This window comes from Perca fluviatilis, chromosome 1, assembly GCF_010015445.1.
Source record: "Perca fluviatilis chromosome 1, GENO_Pfluv_1.0, whole genome shotgun sequence".
In the NCBI taxonomy this organism is placed as follows: domain Eukaryota; kingdom Metazoa; phylum Chordata; class Actinopteri; order Perciformes; family Percidae; genus Perca; species Perca fluviatilis.
In genome coordinates, this window is record NC_053112.1 from 16793058 (window position 1) to 16811183 (window position 18126).

The following is an 18126-nucleotide window of genomic DNA, read 5'->3' on the forward strand; positions in this document are numbered from 1 at the left end:
TAGCTGTGTGATTTTTTTATTTATTATTATTATTATTATTATTATTATTATTATTATTTAAAGGTCCTGTAGGTAGGATTGTGAAGATCCAGGACTTAGCCAAAGAATTTGAACATCAACAACTTCTCAGTCCCACCCCCCTTTCTGCTAAAGCCCAAAAGGTCTCCTAAGCCCCTCCCCCCACAAGGGAGAATGAGTGTGCATGAGCAGTGATTGACACACAGACACTTTTTAAGTGCAGCACATACAGTACATATAAAATGAACCCTTTACTTGCTCATACCTCCCATTGATGGGATGTGGTCAAGTTCTGTTTTTGGTCTGTCTGAAGCAGCTGGAAAAGGCTCCTTTTTATGAACTGATGAGTCAAACAGAACTTTAAACTATAGAAATACATAGTTTTTGCTTATTTTAGTCAAATTAAATAAGTGTTATAATCCTTGAAACACAAAACGGTAACATACAGTTCTTTTCCTCTGGTTAATTATTATATTTTTGGAGGAGAATTGGTCTTTAAACAAAAAAAATCTGATTCTATGAGGGAGTTTATTTCACAAAGTTCCGTTTTTTAAAACCTTTTTATTTTTAACATTTCAAAAAAATACATGTATATAAAAAAATTTAATATTGGCTGATATGTAAAACAAATTTATATTTTTTGTTTAAAAATGAGTAGAAAGGAGTGCTTATCTAGTCCTACCCCTACAGAAAATCGGCCTGTTTTGTTGCTTCCTTCAGATCTTCCATTTCCTATTTTTACCAGATTGGTGTTTGTCCGTTTTACAAAGATAATGTTTATGTTTATATAATAATGTTTTTGTGCCATTGTTCTTGCCACAGTGGGCAGATATTAGATACTGCTGGATTGTGTTGAAGCTCAATCAATTTCCATCTTTTTATTTTTCCAATTTTAGATCTGCCTTTTGCTGCATCTTTTATTTCTCTCACTCTCTAACCATATTTCTGAGTTGGTCAGAATATATTTTCTTTTAGTGGTTTTTCTAGTGATTGTGCTCTTTCTAAAAGTCAATGTTGGTCTTTCTCAAAGTAGCTGCAGGTCTCAGTTCAAAGCATCGTCATGCTCCCCAGCTCCTCTCTTTCTGTCCCCCCCACACACTGCCTCTGTGGCTCTGCTGTATGTTTGTTTGAGATTCAAATGTAAGATTTGAATAAGAAAAAACGTTCTTATGTCTCTTTAACTCGCTCTCTGTTTTGGTTCATTACATTTTGCAAAAGAAAAAACTATAAAATGGCAAAGATGACCTCTGAACTTGTGGATAGAGAACCTGTAACAAGAAGAAGCCAAGGACGACCGTGACATTAGTGGAAAAAAAAAAAAAAAAAAAAAAAAAAGAAAAAAGAAAAAAAAAAAACAAAAAAAAAAAAAGAGTTGGGGGGGTTTTTTTTTTTTTAAAGGGGTTTGTGGGGGGGTGGGTATAGGGGGTGTGTATATTACAACAAATTAAACATTGTTCAATTTGTTCCATGTGTCTGCACATTCATTCATGCAATAGAGAAAATATGATAAGTTGATAGTCATTTGTATGAGTGAAGAGGTCTGTTGCCTACTGCATCTGCTGTTTTTGAACCATCTGTTCATCAATGCTTATTGTTATTAAAGTGTCCATATTATGAAAAAAACACTTTTTCTGGGATTTGGGGTGTTATTTTGTGTCTCTGGTGCATCCACATGCATACAAACTTGGAAAATAAAACATCCATGCTGTTTTGAGTGAGATACGGGTTTCTGAATGTCCTTCAGTCTCCGGGTGAGCTGCTCAAAATCTGCAGGTCTTTCTACGTCAGGAGCCGAGACGAGGTGGCCAACCGTAGCATGCTAGCGCTAGCATGCTAGGTCGTTCTCAATGGCAAAACACTGCTACAACACACACTAGTTCACCATAATCTACAAAAGAACTACTTCCATGTCCCTCTTCTGCAGGTATTCCACGCAAAGTTGGAAGTGCGCTCTCGTTTAGAAGAAGTCTCCCGGCTAATCCTGCCTTGTACTAACTTAAGTTGTTGAAACAAACAGCTAGTTGATGTGATCCTTACCTAGCTACTGCGCATGTGCGCCTCCCAACAAAGATGGGATAGAAGTGCTATGCTTCACTCTGTAGCTAAAACAGAGACCTGAACACACAGGGTGAAAAGAGGATCTGCAGCAATGTGCAGTACAACAAAAATATGGTGTTTTTTGAAAATTAAACCATGTAAACCTATTCTGGTACAACCTCAAAATACAATTATGAATGAATGAGCATAATATGGGCACTTTAAGCTTTGTTTTTGCAGCATTAAATATGCTTGTTCAAATCAGTCTACAAGATCTTAAAACAGCAGAGTCCACCTTTTGATGCCTTCCTGTACACGTTTAATAAAATAAAACATTTCACAAGAAAAGGTGGTTTGGGGTTAGCTATCTTCAGGACATTGCCCTTTGCACCCTGCCCCACTCTGTTTAGGGCCCAGAAGCCCCGTTCCACTCTGGCTGGGGCAGAATGACTGTAGAAGAACTCCAGGCAGCAGGGGAAATGTTATGTCTATGTCCACTTTAGATCACATTGTCAAACATGTGCATGGACTGCATGATGCTTTCATCCTGGATGGAGAAAACAAGGTTAAATTCCTAAAGAAGTTGCAGATGGAAATGGAGGTTTTGTAAGTCATTAAATGTGCATTTGGTATTGTTGTGAAAAATTGATGCGGAAAACCTTTTGGCATGTATCCAAGAACTCCTCGATGGTGACCACTCCGTCATTGTTCTTGTCCATTTTCTGGAAAATGCAACACACACGGCAGAGATGTTAACTTAAAGGTACCCTGTGGAGTTTGCGTGTCGCGTTAACACCAACGTCTGAAGATCAGTGGAGCGGCCTGAAACTAGCGGCGGGAAAGCATTGCCACACACTCGTGTGCATGCATATGCGTCCTTGTACATTTGCAAGACATACAAATAAATCAGGGACCTGCACATTAAAATGTTTCTCCATAGCGCCACCTGTGGCCTAAAACCCTACAGGGTACCTTTAAGAATCCCCAAAAAACATACAGAGAAAAACAAATAAATCAGAGTGTTTTAGGTCTTCATTTTCTATCTACAGTGTATGTCCTGTCCTCTAGTTAAATTACTGAATACGAATAGTGCACAAAACATGTTGTACCAGTACATTATGAGCAATTGATGCTTCAGCTGAGTAATTCTGGTGAGATATAAAACAGTAATAACCTTTATTTGCAGTACATACAAACTGTGTAAAAGCACAATTTAAAGTTAAAATACATTTTAAAGTGAATTTCAAGTGGAACATTGCAAAATGAAATCAAACAAGCAGGGCATTTGTTTTGAACATATTCTTTGACTCATGTTGAGTTTAGTGTTGGGAGATGTGGAGCGTTTTGGTTTATTGGTTTGTGTGTTTTACCTGGAAGAAGTTGTCAACGTGCTCTTTGGGAGCATTATCCCTCATGCAGGGATCGGTATACTTTCCCATCATATCATAAATGGAGTCCATGATGTTTGTCATCTCCTGGACAGACAGAAGGGAGGGAAACGAAATCAGAACGAATCAAGAGCCACCAAAAGCTGCCGACATAAACACAAGACAGAGAGAAAGAGAGAACGATTCAAATACCTCTCTGGTGATGCAGCCGTCTTTGTTAAGATCGTACAGATTAAAGGCCCAGTTGAGTTTATCAGTAATGGAACCTTTTAAGATGATGGACAGACTAATGACAAAGTCCTAGGGCAAAAAGAAGATCAGGAATGTGATAGTAGCATCAGAAGGAGTGAGTCAAAAGGTAAAGATGAAAGCAAGAGGAACAAGATACTAAAAGAGGGAAGAGGAATATTCACATTTTTATAATTCAACCTTGTGTGTGTGTCCTGGCCAAGACAATCTATATGAAAAATGTATCTTATGTTTTTTTTGTATTTGAATAATTGAAATATTTTAGAAAGAGTTATTATACCTAGAAAGACAGATGGTAGTCTAGAGTAGCAAAAAAGAACAAGTAATAGCTTTATGATAAAACAACAGAATAAAAGTAGGAGCATTCTTTGAAGAGTCTTTGTGCTGTCTGTCTTTTAAAAGTACAGAGGTGCCACTACGGAGCAGAAAGGAAGAAAACACAGAAGTGAAGAAAATTAAGGAGGAAACAAACATTTGGCTGGACAGCAGAGAGTGTTGGGATGGAAAAGTCACCTCAAAGCTGACCGATCCATTGTTGTGGATGTCAAAAGCTTCAAACAGGAAATGTGCATACATACTTGAATCTGGAGGAAAGAGGAATTAAGTCAGCAAGGTTTTGAGATTGTGAAATGATAATCTTAAAGGTCCTATGACATGTTGCTTTTTGGATGCTTTTATATAGGCCTTAGTGGTCCCCTACTACTGTATGTGAAGTTCTCTTTCCCGAAAGCCTTGGTGCAGAATTACAGCCACTAGAGCCAGTCCCACATTGGGCTTTCCTTAGAATGTTCCATTTCTGTGTCTGTAGCTGTAAATGCTATTGAGGAGGAGAGAGAGGGGGCAAGGTGGAGGGTGGGGGTGTGGCCTTAACCAACTGCCATGCTTCGCTTGTTTGCAAGCCATGATGTCTCTTTCTCATGGGCAGGCCAAATTCTCTGGGCGGGCAAAGCAGAGAAAGGGGAGGTAACCTTTCCCCTTATGACATCATAAGGGGGACCATAGGCAGGCTGGGGGAACGGAAATTAATGTTAAAAAAACCCTCATAAAGTGAAATTTTCATGCCATGGGACCTTTAAAGCCTGTGGTTTTATATCACCATTTGTGAACGTGAAAGTGAAAGTGAAAAGACTTTACGTGACAAATTAATGTTTTGAATGTTTGTAGAACGGGTTTGTAGTTATAGAAACATTTAATAATGTCTAAATAAAATGTGTGCAGAAATTGAATCAACAGATTTAAAGTAGAAAGCTGTGAGTTCAACTCAGCACACAAAGCCCACAAACGACAATGAACTTACACACACATTTAATAAAAAGGTGTACATTTTGGTCCTGCTTTTGGCTGTAAAAGCAGGGTCAAAGTTAAAGTGTGGAGAGTTTCACACTGTTCTTTGTAGTCAATGTTTTCCCATAACTACAAATCTTTTCTACACATTCACAAACCTGAATTTGTGATTTTTCTTTCCCCCACAGGTCGACAAAGACTTATAAACTATACACAGGCTTTGAAATGATTTGTAAACATGATTTTACAAGCTCAAGATATTATTGACCCTTGGACCACAGATTGTCAGTCTTAGCAAAGACGAATGCAGATGATGAGCACAGCTTAAAACAGAGAGCATGACCTGAAACAGGGATAATGAAGATGGAAGATTTACGATTATTCCCTCATCAATCTCTTACTGGTTCCTATTTGGACTCTTGATATTTTAATACCAGAAAAATGCTGGTAAAAAGTTGGCAAAATAAATGTTAAATAAAGATTCAAAATGTGATTGATGAGGAGGATCCGACTGACCTCCTTGAGGGAAGAACTTGGAATAGATGCTTTTAAAAGTCTGTTCATCCACAGCACCACTGGGACACTCCTGTGGAAATGAAAAAAAACACAAAATGATGTCAAAGAAAAACACACACAGGCTTTCTCGTGCATATATATAATTCAAAAACGATATTCCCGAATAAAAAAAAAGAAGAAAAAAAAGAGTGCACACATCAAACATTGACAGGAATCTTTGACTGACATTTTTGAATCCCCGGTAGAGGACCTGCAGCTCTTTCTTGCTGAAGTTGGTCTGATGTACGAGATGGTCGAGCCTCTGCGGTCGGTAACGTACCGTCGTCAGCTCATCATCATCAGTTATATTACCTGCATGTAGGGATGGAGAGTTACTCCCTAAAACAGTGGTTCCCAACCTGGGGTCCGGGCACCCCCAGGGGGGGCGCAAGTCTTTATTTGGTTTGAGGTTGAGGTAAAAAAAAAAATATTTACACGTTAAACAAATTATGATAATACACTAGAATATATAATGTATACAAAAGTCTGTATGAAAACTATATATTTTGTTGTATCCTCATTTTTCCTGCCGCCACGGCATCACTATTTTGTGAATGAAACATGGCGGAGAAGCGTAAAAATGCTGATAACTCCTCTGTATCAAAAAAGAAAGTAAGGCTCTATCTCGAGAGTTACCTCAACTTCAGTTTCGGGGGGGGGGGCTCAGCTTTTCTTAGACATGAGTAGTGGGGGCACCAAGGAAAAAAGGTTGGGAACCACTGCCCTAAAATACACCAGTGTACATGAAACAAATTGCCCAGAGAAAAAAGGTGGTGAAAATAAAGTAAAGTAAGAAAAGTAAGAGTGAAAAAAATTATCTTGCTGACTAAATTCATATGAAGGGGAATCTGAGTGATGATGGACTGTGTGTTCTGATACTTGCTTTGAGAAATTGAAGAGCTGGAGCTAGAGCGACAGCAGGGGAGAAGTTTGAGGAACCGCTGCTTTAAGGTCTTTTTATTGGGTTTGGATGGTGGATTACCTGGAAACAACCAATCACAGCAGAGATTAGAGGCAAACCACTGGCCAAACCACACTCATGTACTTTGAATCAATTTTCCATGCAACTTAGTGCGCACAAATGAGTTTGCTGATCTGGCTTTGAACCAGTGTGACCCATCAGATCAAAGCTGTTTGGAGAACATCCAGCATGTAATGGCTGAGTGAAATGACACATGACTGAAGTCTGAGATCAGAGATACAGAAGATCTAAATGGCCAATATTACTCTTCGTTTAAAGATATAGATAAAAATAGATAAATTATAGAAAGAAGATCCTTTATTTAACCAGAAGGTTTCTTGAAATACAATATATTTTTAAACGTTGGACCTGGCCAATAATAAATACATTGAGTTTGATCCAAAATAAAATTATTTAAAATGAATTTGACACCACCAGCTTCTCTGATGCAAATAATGTGGTAATGTTTTAGCTTAATGCTAATGCAAGCAAGCTAACGTGTTCACAGTGACAATGCTAACATTCCAATGTTTAGGTATAATGTTTACCAACATCTTGGTTTGGCATGTTAGCATGCTAACATGTGCTAATTAGCACTTAACACAAAATACAGCTGAGGCTGATGGGAATTAGCCTGGGTAAACCCTGACGAACTTCCGGCAAATTTGAGATTTGCTCTGCATGTCAGTCTGGCGAGGAGCCCATTCAAACCCATTTCCAATGTCCCCAAAATCGAGGCACCAATCACAACCGCTGAGGCGGGCTTTACGCGACGACAATAGTGCAGCGACAGCGAGCAACTTTTTGTTTACATTCAACATGACGGCTACCGAAGCGCAGCGACACCCAGATCGTTGGTCTGATTGGTTGAAGGACTATCCAATGCGCCCAGAGGCATTTGAGCGGCGTCCGTTGGCGACGCCCCTTTGGAAATGAACTGTCAATGAACCTTTCCCAGACCCCCTCTCAGTTACAACTGAGAGGGGGTCTGGTGTCAACCAGGCTAGATGGGAATGTCACAAATTAAAAAGTGGACCCCCATAACACACCATTTTTCATTACTTTCTCTATTATACTGAACTTTCACAGAGCTAAACATTCAAACCCATGACTCCATGTTTCTATGGCTGCATCATTCAATCAAATAAAAACAAGATTTATTGAGCATTATTTTATGCAGATTTCCTCAAAATGTTGGCAGACATTGTTGACATCTTTGGGAACTTTCTAATAGAATTTAAAATAAAGTTCTGTAAATTTAAACCAAGTTTGGCTGCACAGCATGAGTTTCTAATGACCGACCCACCAACAGTTCATTGAGGTTTAAGTGGTTAAGTGTTAAGATGAAATGAGAAAGATGGGTAGCAGTGACAAGGACAGGAGAAAGACACACACACACACACACACACACAATACTCCTTGCTGTAACAATATAGAGACTGGACACCCACCATCATGGTCCAATTGTCTTTACAGACACCACAGCACAATACCACAACAGGAGTCTCAGCACCAAACCTAAAACCTCTGCTCTCTGCTCTCTGTCTCTGTCTGTGTCCAACAACACATAAGCAGACACAGCTTTTCAAACTGTTATTTCAACAACCATAAAACTGAATATGGGTGATTCAATTCCACTTAAATGAATGTGTCATATTCAACGGGAACGCATCAGGACTCAATTATTAATGATTAACTAATTAATATGTTCACACTCTCGATAACTTTGAGCTCCAGCCCTGTTTTGCTTTGTCTGTTGTCCTTCCTCACTTTTTGTAATTAGTCGTTCTCTCTAAATGTTGCCAGCTGATAACTTTCTCCAAAGCTGCATGTGAATCAATCAATAATCCTGATCTAATGGATTACAATCATCTTCTTTAAGCTGATTATTGAACAAAGCAATTGCATGTCTTCCTTATCCCATCCCGGCTCAACTCCTCCCTCCTCCTGTACAGTCAAACTTCCATCATCTTCATCCTTCTATTCTGAAGCTTTGCCTGCTTCTAAATTCTCTTTGTGTTCTGTTTAAAAGTCTCACTTTTTGTGTTTCTGTTGCTATAGGCATCTTGTTTTGTAGTCTCTTTCATCCAAAGTCAGTCACAGAGACTTTATATCGACCCAAGGACAAAGAGTCACTGTAGAATTGCTAAAAACTATGCTGACACAACTTTTGCATCTCCAGACCGTCATGTGTTATTTCCTGCTACTAGAGGGCAGTGTTGAACTACATTCACATTACACTCAACTGTTGAGAAGTCAGAGAAAATATAAAAAAGCTATTTATGGTGGACGGGTTGGATCAGTGGGTAGAGCAGGTGCACATATATTTAGAGGGTTATGCCTCGACGCAGAGGTCCAGGGTTCGACTCCGACCTGTGACGATTTCCTGCATGTCTTTTACCTTCTCTCTCACCTTTCTCACCTGCACTGACCATTAAAGGCAGAAAAAGCCCCAAAAAATAATCTTAAAGGTCCCATGACATGGTTCTCTTTGGATGCTTTTATATAGACCTTAGTGGTCCCCTAATACTGTATCTGAAGTCTCTTTCCCGAAATTCAGCCTTGGTGCAGAATTACAGACACTAGAGCCAGTCCCACAATGAGCTTTCCTTAGGATGTGCCATTTCTGTGTCTGTAGCTATTGAGGAGGAGAGAGGGGGGGGGTGTGGCCTTGACCAACTGCCACTTTGCTCGTTTGAAAGCCATGATGTCTCCCTCCCTCATGGGGGGGCCAAATTCTCTGGGCGGGCAAAGCAGAGAAAGGGGAGGTAACCTTGCTCCTTATGACCTCATAAGATGAAGATTCCAGATTGGCCCATCTGAGCAGGCATACCCAGGGCTCAGTTTACACCTATCGCCATTTCTAGCCACTGGGGGGCCATAGGCAGGCTGGGGGAACGCATATTAATGTTAAAAAACATCATAAAGTGAAGTTTTCATGCCATGGGACCTTTAAAAAAATAAATAAAAAAGCTATTTATATATGATGTAAAAGTAGAATTGATGATACAGCTCCACTCCCACTGCTATCCAGAGAGAATCTAAGTGAAGCTCATATATCAATGAAACCTAACTGTGATGGAAATACAGATACAGGTGAATGAACGGTGGTGGAAGAATGTATAAAACCTGTAAGACTTTCATTTAAGTTAAATAAGATACTGGCACTGAAACATCTCACAGGTAAAAGGTGAGACAGGTGCGCACGTCTCTAAAATCTTGAATGATCTCAGAAACAGCGGTGTTTAAAACAGTCGCATCTTACAACTGCGTCGTCACCAATGATAACTTCCACTATAAGTAAATTAATAAAGATGACACCATGTTGTGCATAATATATCAGAAATATCTGGAACAACAAAAGAATCCTGTTGAACAGCTGCACTGCAGCAACACAGGGATTAAATGTTTTGCTCAAGGGCATATCAGAAACATTCACTAAAGAACTTCTCACTTACTCCTTCACGTTATATCACAGGGGAAAAATATATTCTAATCTAACGCCAGTGTGCGTACAGCTTCTGTAAATAAGCATAAATTATTAATATGATTTCATTTTGCGGGAACAAACCAGTTGTTGCCCTGCCTTTATGTAAGATATGTCAATCAAACTATCAAATACAGCAGCTGCACAACTATGGAAAAACAAACAAAGCTTCACAGATCCTCTCTCTCACACACACACACACACACACACACAGACACACACACACACAAACACACACACACAGAGCCATGAGGATGATACAAACATCTCTGCTTTTTCATGCAGAAAAATACTGGAGAACTATTTTGCAGGAATACAGAGACAACAAAAGTTCCCTGCTGTTTCCTGTCTTTCTAGATGATATTTGTTAGATGTGACAGAGTGCAGGGCAGATATTATATTTTTTATTTTTTTATTTATTGAAATGCTTTCTAAGGGCAGCTGTTTGATGTGACTTATTTGCACAGTAATCCAACAAAAACAGAGCGGGTGGATGTTCTCAAAGAGAACACAGCTTATTGATGTCTAGCTCAGCTGAAGAATTATTCCAGCTGTTATATAAGATCATAAACATCAGCTGGACAGAATGTAATGCCACTCACTGTTCCCCAATATGAAAGATTTGTTCATACTGTTCACAATGTGTGTATGAGCAAAAGCAACGCTGTGGTTTGATTGAAGTCTGTGTGGCATCTTGCTGCAGTACGTAACCTTTACACCGTCCCACGGCACAAACTGATCATTGAATATCGCTCGGTTACGTTGTAACCTTGGTTCTCTGAGTGAAGAGACTGTCTCTCCAGCTGTAGGTCGCTCGGAGACAGTTCCGATCAAACTATCGGTGATTCCACGCCAGCAGAGGTGCTTTATAGGAAATAGCATAGGGCGTGGCCAGGCAAGCCGGTGTGTCTTAAAGAAGTACTGTACCTGACCCCAGGGGGATCATCCCCGTACATATGGAATATGTAACGGTAGAGAGATAATCTCGATACGATAGACAACTCCGGGGTTGGACTGCTGAGTAACACTGACTCAGTTATTTCAGCAGGTGCTGAGCTCATCCAGCAGCCTTTTCTCAGTTCTGGAAATCCTCTGGGTGACTTTGATCGTGTGAATCAATTTAAACAAATGCAGCCCTCTGAGGCAGATCAATACACTCGTCCCTGCTGTTATCAACACATTGAAAGACTCTTTTATCTGTACCTTTTATTCACTGGTGCAAAACACTCTAAAATGAAAATACTACACCTTAGTGTCCTCTATGGACCTATAAAAGACCAAACTTTCTTCCCAAAGTTAATTGTCCTTCCTGATATTAGCTAGAAAGAAAAGGCAAGCATCTGCTGGCATTAATAATTGAAGAAGGAAACATAAATGTAATAGTAAATGATTTATTAACTATGAAATAATTGGTTAAAAAAAAGAAAAATGCTCATCAATGCATAAGCCAAATCATTTTATTATGACCCTAAACCTGAACACCTCGTTCCATGGTAGCATTTGTGCTTATACTTGGGAGATCGTGGCAGCTTCAGTAGGGTCATGCAGCACTCAGTGAATGTTTGTAACATAATGTTGCCCGGGCAACAACCTCTGTGCTTACCATAATCCTCAGAAAGGACGCAGTTCAGATTATAGACGTCTCATACCAACCACACACTGTTAAATTCACACACTCTTTCTCTTCCATTGACATCATGAGCCCTTACTTACTACTTTATACTTTATTTATCCCACAATGGGGAAATTCACTAGTGATTGTCATATATATACATATATATCAATTCTTTTTGACCTCCTGTGTCCTCGCACGAGGCACATGTCCACCAGCACTGATTATTTGTTACACAACATTGATTTTGATTTACTCTTTATCAGTCCAGCCAAATCAAGCTGGCACCTGACATGGAATCTATTTGGCTCTGAGGGGCTTTGATGTTGAAGTCCACCATGTAACTAAGTTATATAAATGCATCATCAGTGTTGACAGTTTCTGATGTATTAGGGGGAACTAAATCCCTTGAGCGCTCTACAAAAATGTCATGAATGAAAATCCTTTCTCATGCAAACACACACAGAGTCATAAATGCAGGTGCACTAGAGATTATTTTACAATATGTCAAAGTTTGTTGAGACAAAGGGGAGGTTCTTTGTTGTTTAAAAGTTGAGACTGTCACAACACTGAAGACAATATTAGTTTGTAAATTCCATTAACCGGGACAAGAGATTCAATGCTTATCCCCAAATTAGAACATGAATCTTAAAGGAATACACTGTAAAAAAAAATGTATAGTGTATGTTTTTTTTTTTTACCTTTATTTATCCAGGTAAGTCAATTGAGAAAATGTTTTCTCATTTGCAACGACGACCTGTGTGTTACACATTCATACCTGGAAGCTGCCCAGTACAACCACAGTCTGATCTGCTGGTCACTGAGCAGCTCCATTGGAGCGGTTGGGGTTAAGGGTCTTGCTCAAGGGCACCTCAGTGGTGATAACGAGGGAGGGACAAGTGCTGCTCTTTCACTTTCCCCACCCAGATTTGATCCTGTCGGACTGCATATGTATGTCCTGGCAGAAAATTACCAGTACCTTTTCCGTTTAGTTTACGGACAATTCTGTTAATCCAAAAACTGAAAATTCTGTAGATTTACAGTATATCGTCTGTGCCTTTAACGGACATTTCCATTAATCCAAAAACAGAAAATTCTCTAAAAATTCCTTTATATTAACACAGTATATAAGCTCGTATTTCTACGGTCAGATACAGTCGTACTTTGCTTTCTTGTCAAGTGTTAGAAAAGATTGATACCACTTTAATGTCTGTACATTAGGCCTAAATATGAAGCTACAACCAGCAACCCGTTAGCTTAGCTTAGCACAAAGACTGAAAACAGAGGAGAACAGCTAGCCTGAGTCTGTCTAAAGGTAATACATAAAATCCACCTACCAGCACCTCTTAAATTCACATTATATCTTGTTGGTTCGAACCGCACAAAAGCCTTGGTGTAAAAACAAGTCGTTGTATTGTTACAGGGGGTTATGGCGAGAGTGCTAACTGCTCGTTTCCAAACCAACTGATTCTGGACAAGAAAAAAGTCCGGCACATAACCCGAGGTTAACAACGTTTTGTTTTTAGTCATTGGTTTTTGTACGGATCAAACAAACAAGAGCCAGAATGGCTGATTCCAGTTTCCAGTCTTTAATGCTAAGCTAAGCTAACTGGCAGTGTAGCTTCATATTTACTGTGCAGACATGACATCTTATTCTCACCATAAAAGAAAATAAGTGTATTTCCCAAAATTTTGAGCTATTGCTTTAAAAAAAAGTCTTTCCACATGGCATCATGGTTCAGCTGCACGTCAGCAGCAGCAGTCAGTCAGGACTGACATGTGAAGTGTACAAAGTGATGACTTGAAAAGGATCCAGTATCTATAATGTATGATCAGTCAGGAGAACAGCTGCACATAAACACGTTTTTCCTGCTCAGTTTTAGATATAGCTGATAAATAATTTAAATGCATTTTAACAGACTTTTCCCATAAGCAGTTGTTGTTGCTTCCTCATAAACATCAGCTGGACATCAATATGTTCAACATAACTGTTGGGTAATTATTTGACAGATACAATAGAGTTGAACACTAAAAGCTGCAGTTTTGTGCCTCAGGCACCACCTTTAATAAAAAGAAAAGGCCTGTTTGTGTGATCCTGAAAGCCTCTGTGTTCGTGCACCTGTTCGCTGTTTGGTTAACCTTCCGCTAAATGGATATCACACTGGCCATTACTGTAAGTAAACTTTCATCTTTATGCTACATGGGCCTACTATATTAAATACAGTGGTTTAGAAAGATCCTGCAAAGTAAATGGGAACAACACAGCCACTCTTGAGTTATTTTTACACATTTATTTTTAAAGGAAAAGACTATTTTGGGAAGTTGTCACAAGAAAGACAGCACCGCGCGTTAGTGTGTGTGTGTGTGTGTGTGTGTGTCTGTGTGTGTGTCTGTATGTGTGTGAGAGAGAGAGAGAGAGAGAGAGAGAGAGTGCACTCATGAGGAAAATAAAAGACTGAAAAGTCTAACGAACGGACGAGCCTCACTGATGTAATTAGACCATAAACACGCACACTCACAAGTAATTTTAGATTTCAAGAAACGGACGACTCTCCTTTTTTTTTCTTAAATCGTTTCTGTTCTGTACTCTCTACACTTTAGGCCTTATCAATGCGTTTATCTGAGTGACTGTATGCCTACGTTCACACCACCAGAGGATACTATTGATGTTCATCTGTGTGACCTTTGGTCATAGTATGAAGTTGTTCTCACATTTGCAAAGCACATTAAGCTTTCCGTTTTGTTTTCTCTTTCATTTGAGAGAGGGCATTTACCACTGCAATATCAGTTGTCACCACAGTGCATTTGGTCGTTTGCGCAGCATTTTTAGAGCATTGCATGAAACCAAACATGTCATTATAACATGACTAATCGAACCATTTTTACAATCCAATAATCATTTAGCCTTTTAAATGTCAGAAAACAATTAAAATGGTCCATCACATTTTAAACCAAAGTTACTCAATTTACAATGAAAAAGGAAGTAAACACTCAAATTGTACAAGCTGGCACCAGTTATTATTTGGCTTGATTTTTCTTGATAAATGCCTTCAACACTAATCGACTATTCGTGTCAGCATTATTACCAAAGATCAAAAAGGAGTAACAAAACACATGTTTTCGGACCAATGCTACACCTATTATGTTACAGAATAGCATGAATGGCATTATTGGACCATCCCTTTACTTCACTTACAGACTGAAGTTATTTGTGACTGATGTGATTCAAACAGCCATGTGGAGATGTTGGCTTTATACCCAACGCTTACATTTAAATGTATATCTGCTAACTGCCAAATCTTTTACAAGAGACCAACCATCCCCAAACATATTTCACAAAGCTTCATGTGTGTTAATTTTCCTGTTGACCTGACCTGCATGATGATGAGGATGATGATGACTTCTGGGTGATACAACGCGGGGCAAGGGGACTGAGTACCCAGGGCCCTCATGTGAGGAGGGCCCAAAAAGATGCTAGAATGAATAGCTGTGTATGCAGGAAGGAGCCCATAGAAAATGCCTTTCTACAGGGCCCAGAATTTTGTGCTACGCCCTCTGGATTGTTTTTTTTTTAGGAATATTTGTACATATTCTTTTATATGTAGGCTATAACAGTTAGCAGGCTGAAGCAATGCTGTTTATCTTAAATAATAATTCACTAAGTAATTTGAATGGCTGCTCAATTGTCCCATTCACACACACTGAACTGTGGCTGGTTTGCAGCAGCTGGTGACAGATGATGAAACAGGATTATGGGCTTTTAAATACTCACTCAGTGTTGCTAAGTCCTGAATACTATTTATTTAAAAGGACCATAAGTCGTCTACTGTAGAGTAGACTATGTAGCAGTTTACTGTTCAGAAAAACCAAAGCACACTTTCATGAGCTCAGAGTCACTGGAAATATCAGCCAGGTCGGCAAACAACAGTAGCCTAAATCAAACAGTTGTTCAGTTTCCCATATTTAAAAGGAGATGACAAAGACTGATACCTGTAAGTGGGTCGTACGATCTGTCCAGCTCTCTGGAGTCAGACAAACTCTGGTCCTGACTCCTGGATTTCATATTTTCTTTCAGTTCTTACCAGACCACCGCGCTGGACCTGCAGGATCTGTGCGCGCGTCGGAGCCGCAGCTCATCTACGACTTCATTCCTGTTTGCATGTCACTTTTCTGCAAGCATCAGCTTGTGTGTGTAGCGGTGCTGCAAACTGGTCGCATGCAAAAAGCTCGTGTCTCTCTATCCAAACGTCCTGCTCCCGCTCATCAGCGCGCGCTCACATCCATGCACAGTCCGCGGTCACTTTGAGGCTTCCGTGGGTTTAAGGTTCAAATGGAGCCCAATGCTGATCCCCAGCAGACAGCTGATGACTTTACCTTGGTTGTCCAAACATATCCAAAAATGAAAAAGAGTAGACCAGGGCTGCTGTCAGCTGGAGCATCTGCATCTGTCCGAGCTGAGAGAGAGAGAGAGAGAGAGAGAGAGAGAGAGAGAGAGAGAGAGAGAGAGAGAGCATTACAGCTAAAGAGTGATGAAGCAAGACAGACAGACAGACAGACAGACAGACAAACAGACAAACAGACAGGCAGGCAGGCAGGCAGACAGACAGACAGACAGGCAGGCAGGCAGACAGAGAAAAGCAGACAGACAGACAGACAGACTCACTAGGGTGTAGGTCTATATGTAGGCTTGTGTGCTGTATGTGTGATGTCTGTACAGTAGTTGCTCTTAACATATTGCCCCTTGTGGGATTAATAAAGTTGTTGAATTGAATTGAATTTACAAAGCCAGACAAAACCGAAAGACAGACAGACAGACAGACAGACAGACAGACAGACAGACAGACAGACAGGCAGGCAGGCAGGCAGGCAGACAGAGGGACGTGGGAGTGTATCTGCTGATCTATACTCTGATGGATGGTCTCACCTTGGCTCAGGACTTGAGCAGCTTTGGCTCGGTCGGAAGAAGTAATACCTGCGGATCAATACCCTGTCAGCTCCTCGTCCTTGAGCTGGTTGAGTAGAGTTAACGAATGACTCACTCATATTTCAGATAAATGCAAGCACCAAGGTCGTCATTCGAGAAAAATCATTTGAATATTTGATCCATAAATACACAACATAAGCTGGGTGGAGACCACAAGCTGATTTTTGGGATAAACTTCCAAGATTTCCACAGCTTTGTTTCCCATCACTAACTTCTATTTAAACATGTAAGACTTTGAGCCTTTCTGAAACATCATCAAGGTTTAAACTAAGGGTAAATGAGTAGCTTTTTCATGTAGTCTATATTTAATGTTTTATTTGAGTACATTTTAAAATCTGTACAACTGTTTAAATGTCATATTTTCTTGGAAAGACATGGAAATTATCAATAAATTAATTAGGACTGGTTGGTTGGTTGATTGGTTTAATATTTTCTTTACAAAGAAAACAGGTTTTTAGAAAAATGGAAAACCCACAAGCTGAAATAACTTGAAAACTGGAAGCACTCAAGCAAATTAGTGTTGCTCTTCCATAAAGTTGAGGGACTTATTACAAGAAACAGAATAATGTTTTTTTTTTCAGCAAAGTTGAGGCTGATGGGAGTGCCATTAGTCATGGCGATCCATTATATAGATGCTGACATTATACTCAATACATAATACAAAAGTAGCCCTCATAGTTCCGTTGGAAGAAAAGTCAGAAGATCACCAAAATCATTAGGATTTATCACCTGGGGACTACCAATGTGTGTACAAAATATGTGACCAATCCATCCAGCAGATGTTGAGATATAACTGAAAACTTAGTATATTTTTCCAGCCCATTATACCCTTTCTGACTCGGCAGGGGAGGTTCTTTTTATAGCGATCGGTTAGTCGGGGTTGTGCTATTCGCTCTTGACAATGGAGTTTAATGTTGATGAATTTGTAGTGCAACCGAGCCTTTGATAAATTACATCCTTTTTTTATATGCTGCATCCTCCAATCCCTTTTGAGCGTTGGTTTGTTTCTTTAATTGGAGGCCGTAACATATTTGGGGAATGTGGTGGACCGATTTGCCATCTGCTAGCGTGGCTTAAAACCAGTAGACAGCTTTCTGTTCAAACGTCTCCAAGCTAAACATAAGATTTAAGTGTGGCGTCACATGAGTCACTTTTTCACGCTTGAAAATTCTCCCACAAAGCCACAGGAGACATTATGTAGCTTTTTCACAGGCTGAGTAGGACTTTCCATGATTAGTAAATTGACTTTGACATGTAAAATCAGTGGTGTCCCTTTAATCCTGCTTCAAAACCTAATATAAACCTTTTTGTTGCTCAGCTATTTCAAAGAACAAAATGATATTGAAAAAATGTAGATTCCTTTAAAATACCACACAACCCAGGACAGATTAACTATGAAAACCAACAATAAACATTGGTATTGCTTGCCTTGAGGTAACCAAAACACAGAACTCAGTTTGCCAAGAAAAGCTAAATAGTGCTTGTTGGGGGATAAACAGTGTGGTGAAGCTTTCTTAAAGACAGGCAGGCGAGTAAGTGAGGGATTATTAT

The 18126-nt window shown here is 39.6% G+C and overlaps 1 protein-coding gene across 1 annotated transcript; it reads right to left on the minus strand.

Annotated features, from left to right (window-relative positions):
* Positions 1 to 2351: 2351 nt before the first annotated feature.
* LOC120567461 (Kv channel-interacting protein 2-like) lies at positions 2352 to 16269 on the minus strand. Its single transcript, XM_039814437.1, has 10 exons — positions 16255 to 16269; positions 15582 to 16045; positions 6415 to 6513; positions 5719 to 5843; positions 5493 to 5562; positions 4206 to 4276; positions 3636 to 3743; positions 3426 to 3530; positions 2715 to 2777; positions 2352 to 2602 (listed from the first exon to the last, which is right to left on the minus strand). The coding sequence occupies exons 2-10, from the start codon at positions 15652 to 15654 to the stop codon at positions 2555 to 2557; spliced, it is 762 nt and encodes a 253-aa protein (XP_039670371.1). The 5' UTR covers positions 15655 to 16045; positions 16255 to 16269; the 3' UTR covers positions 2352 to 2554.
* Between the last annotated feature and the right edge of the window lie 1857 nt (positions 16270 to 18126).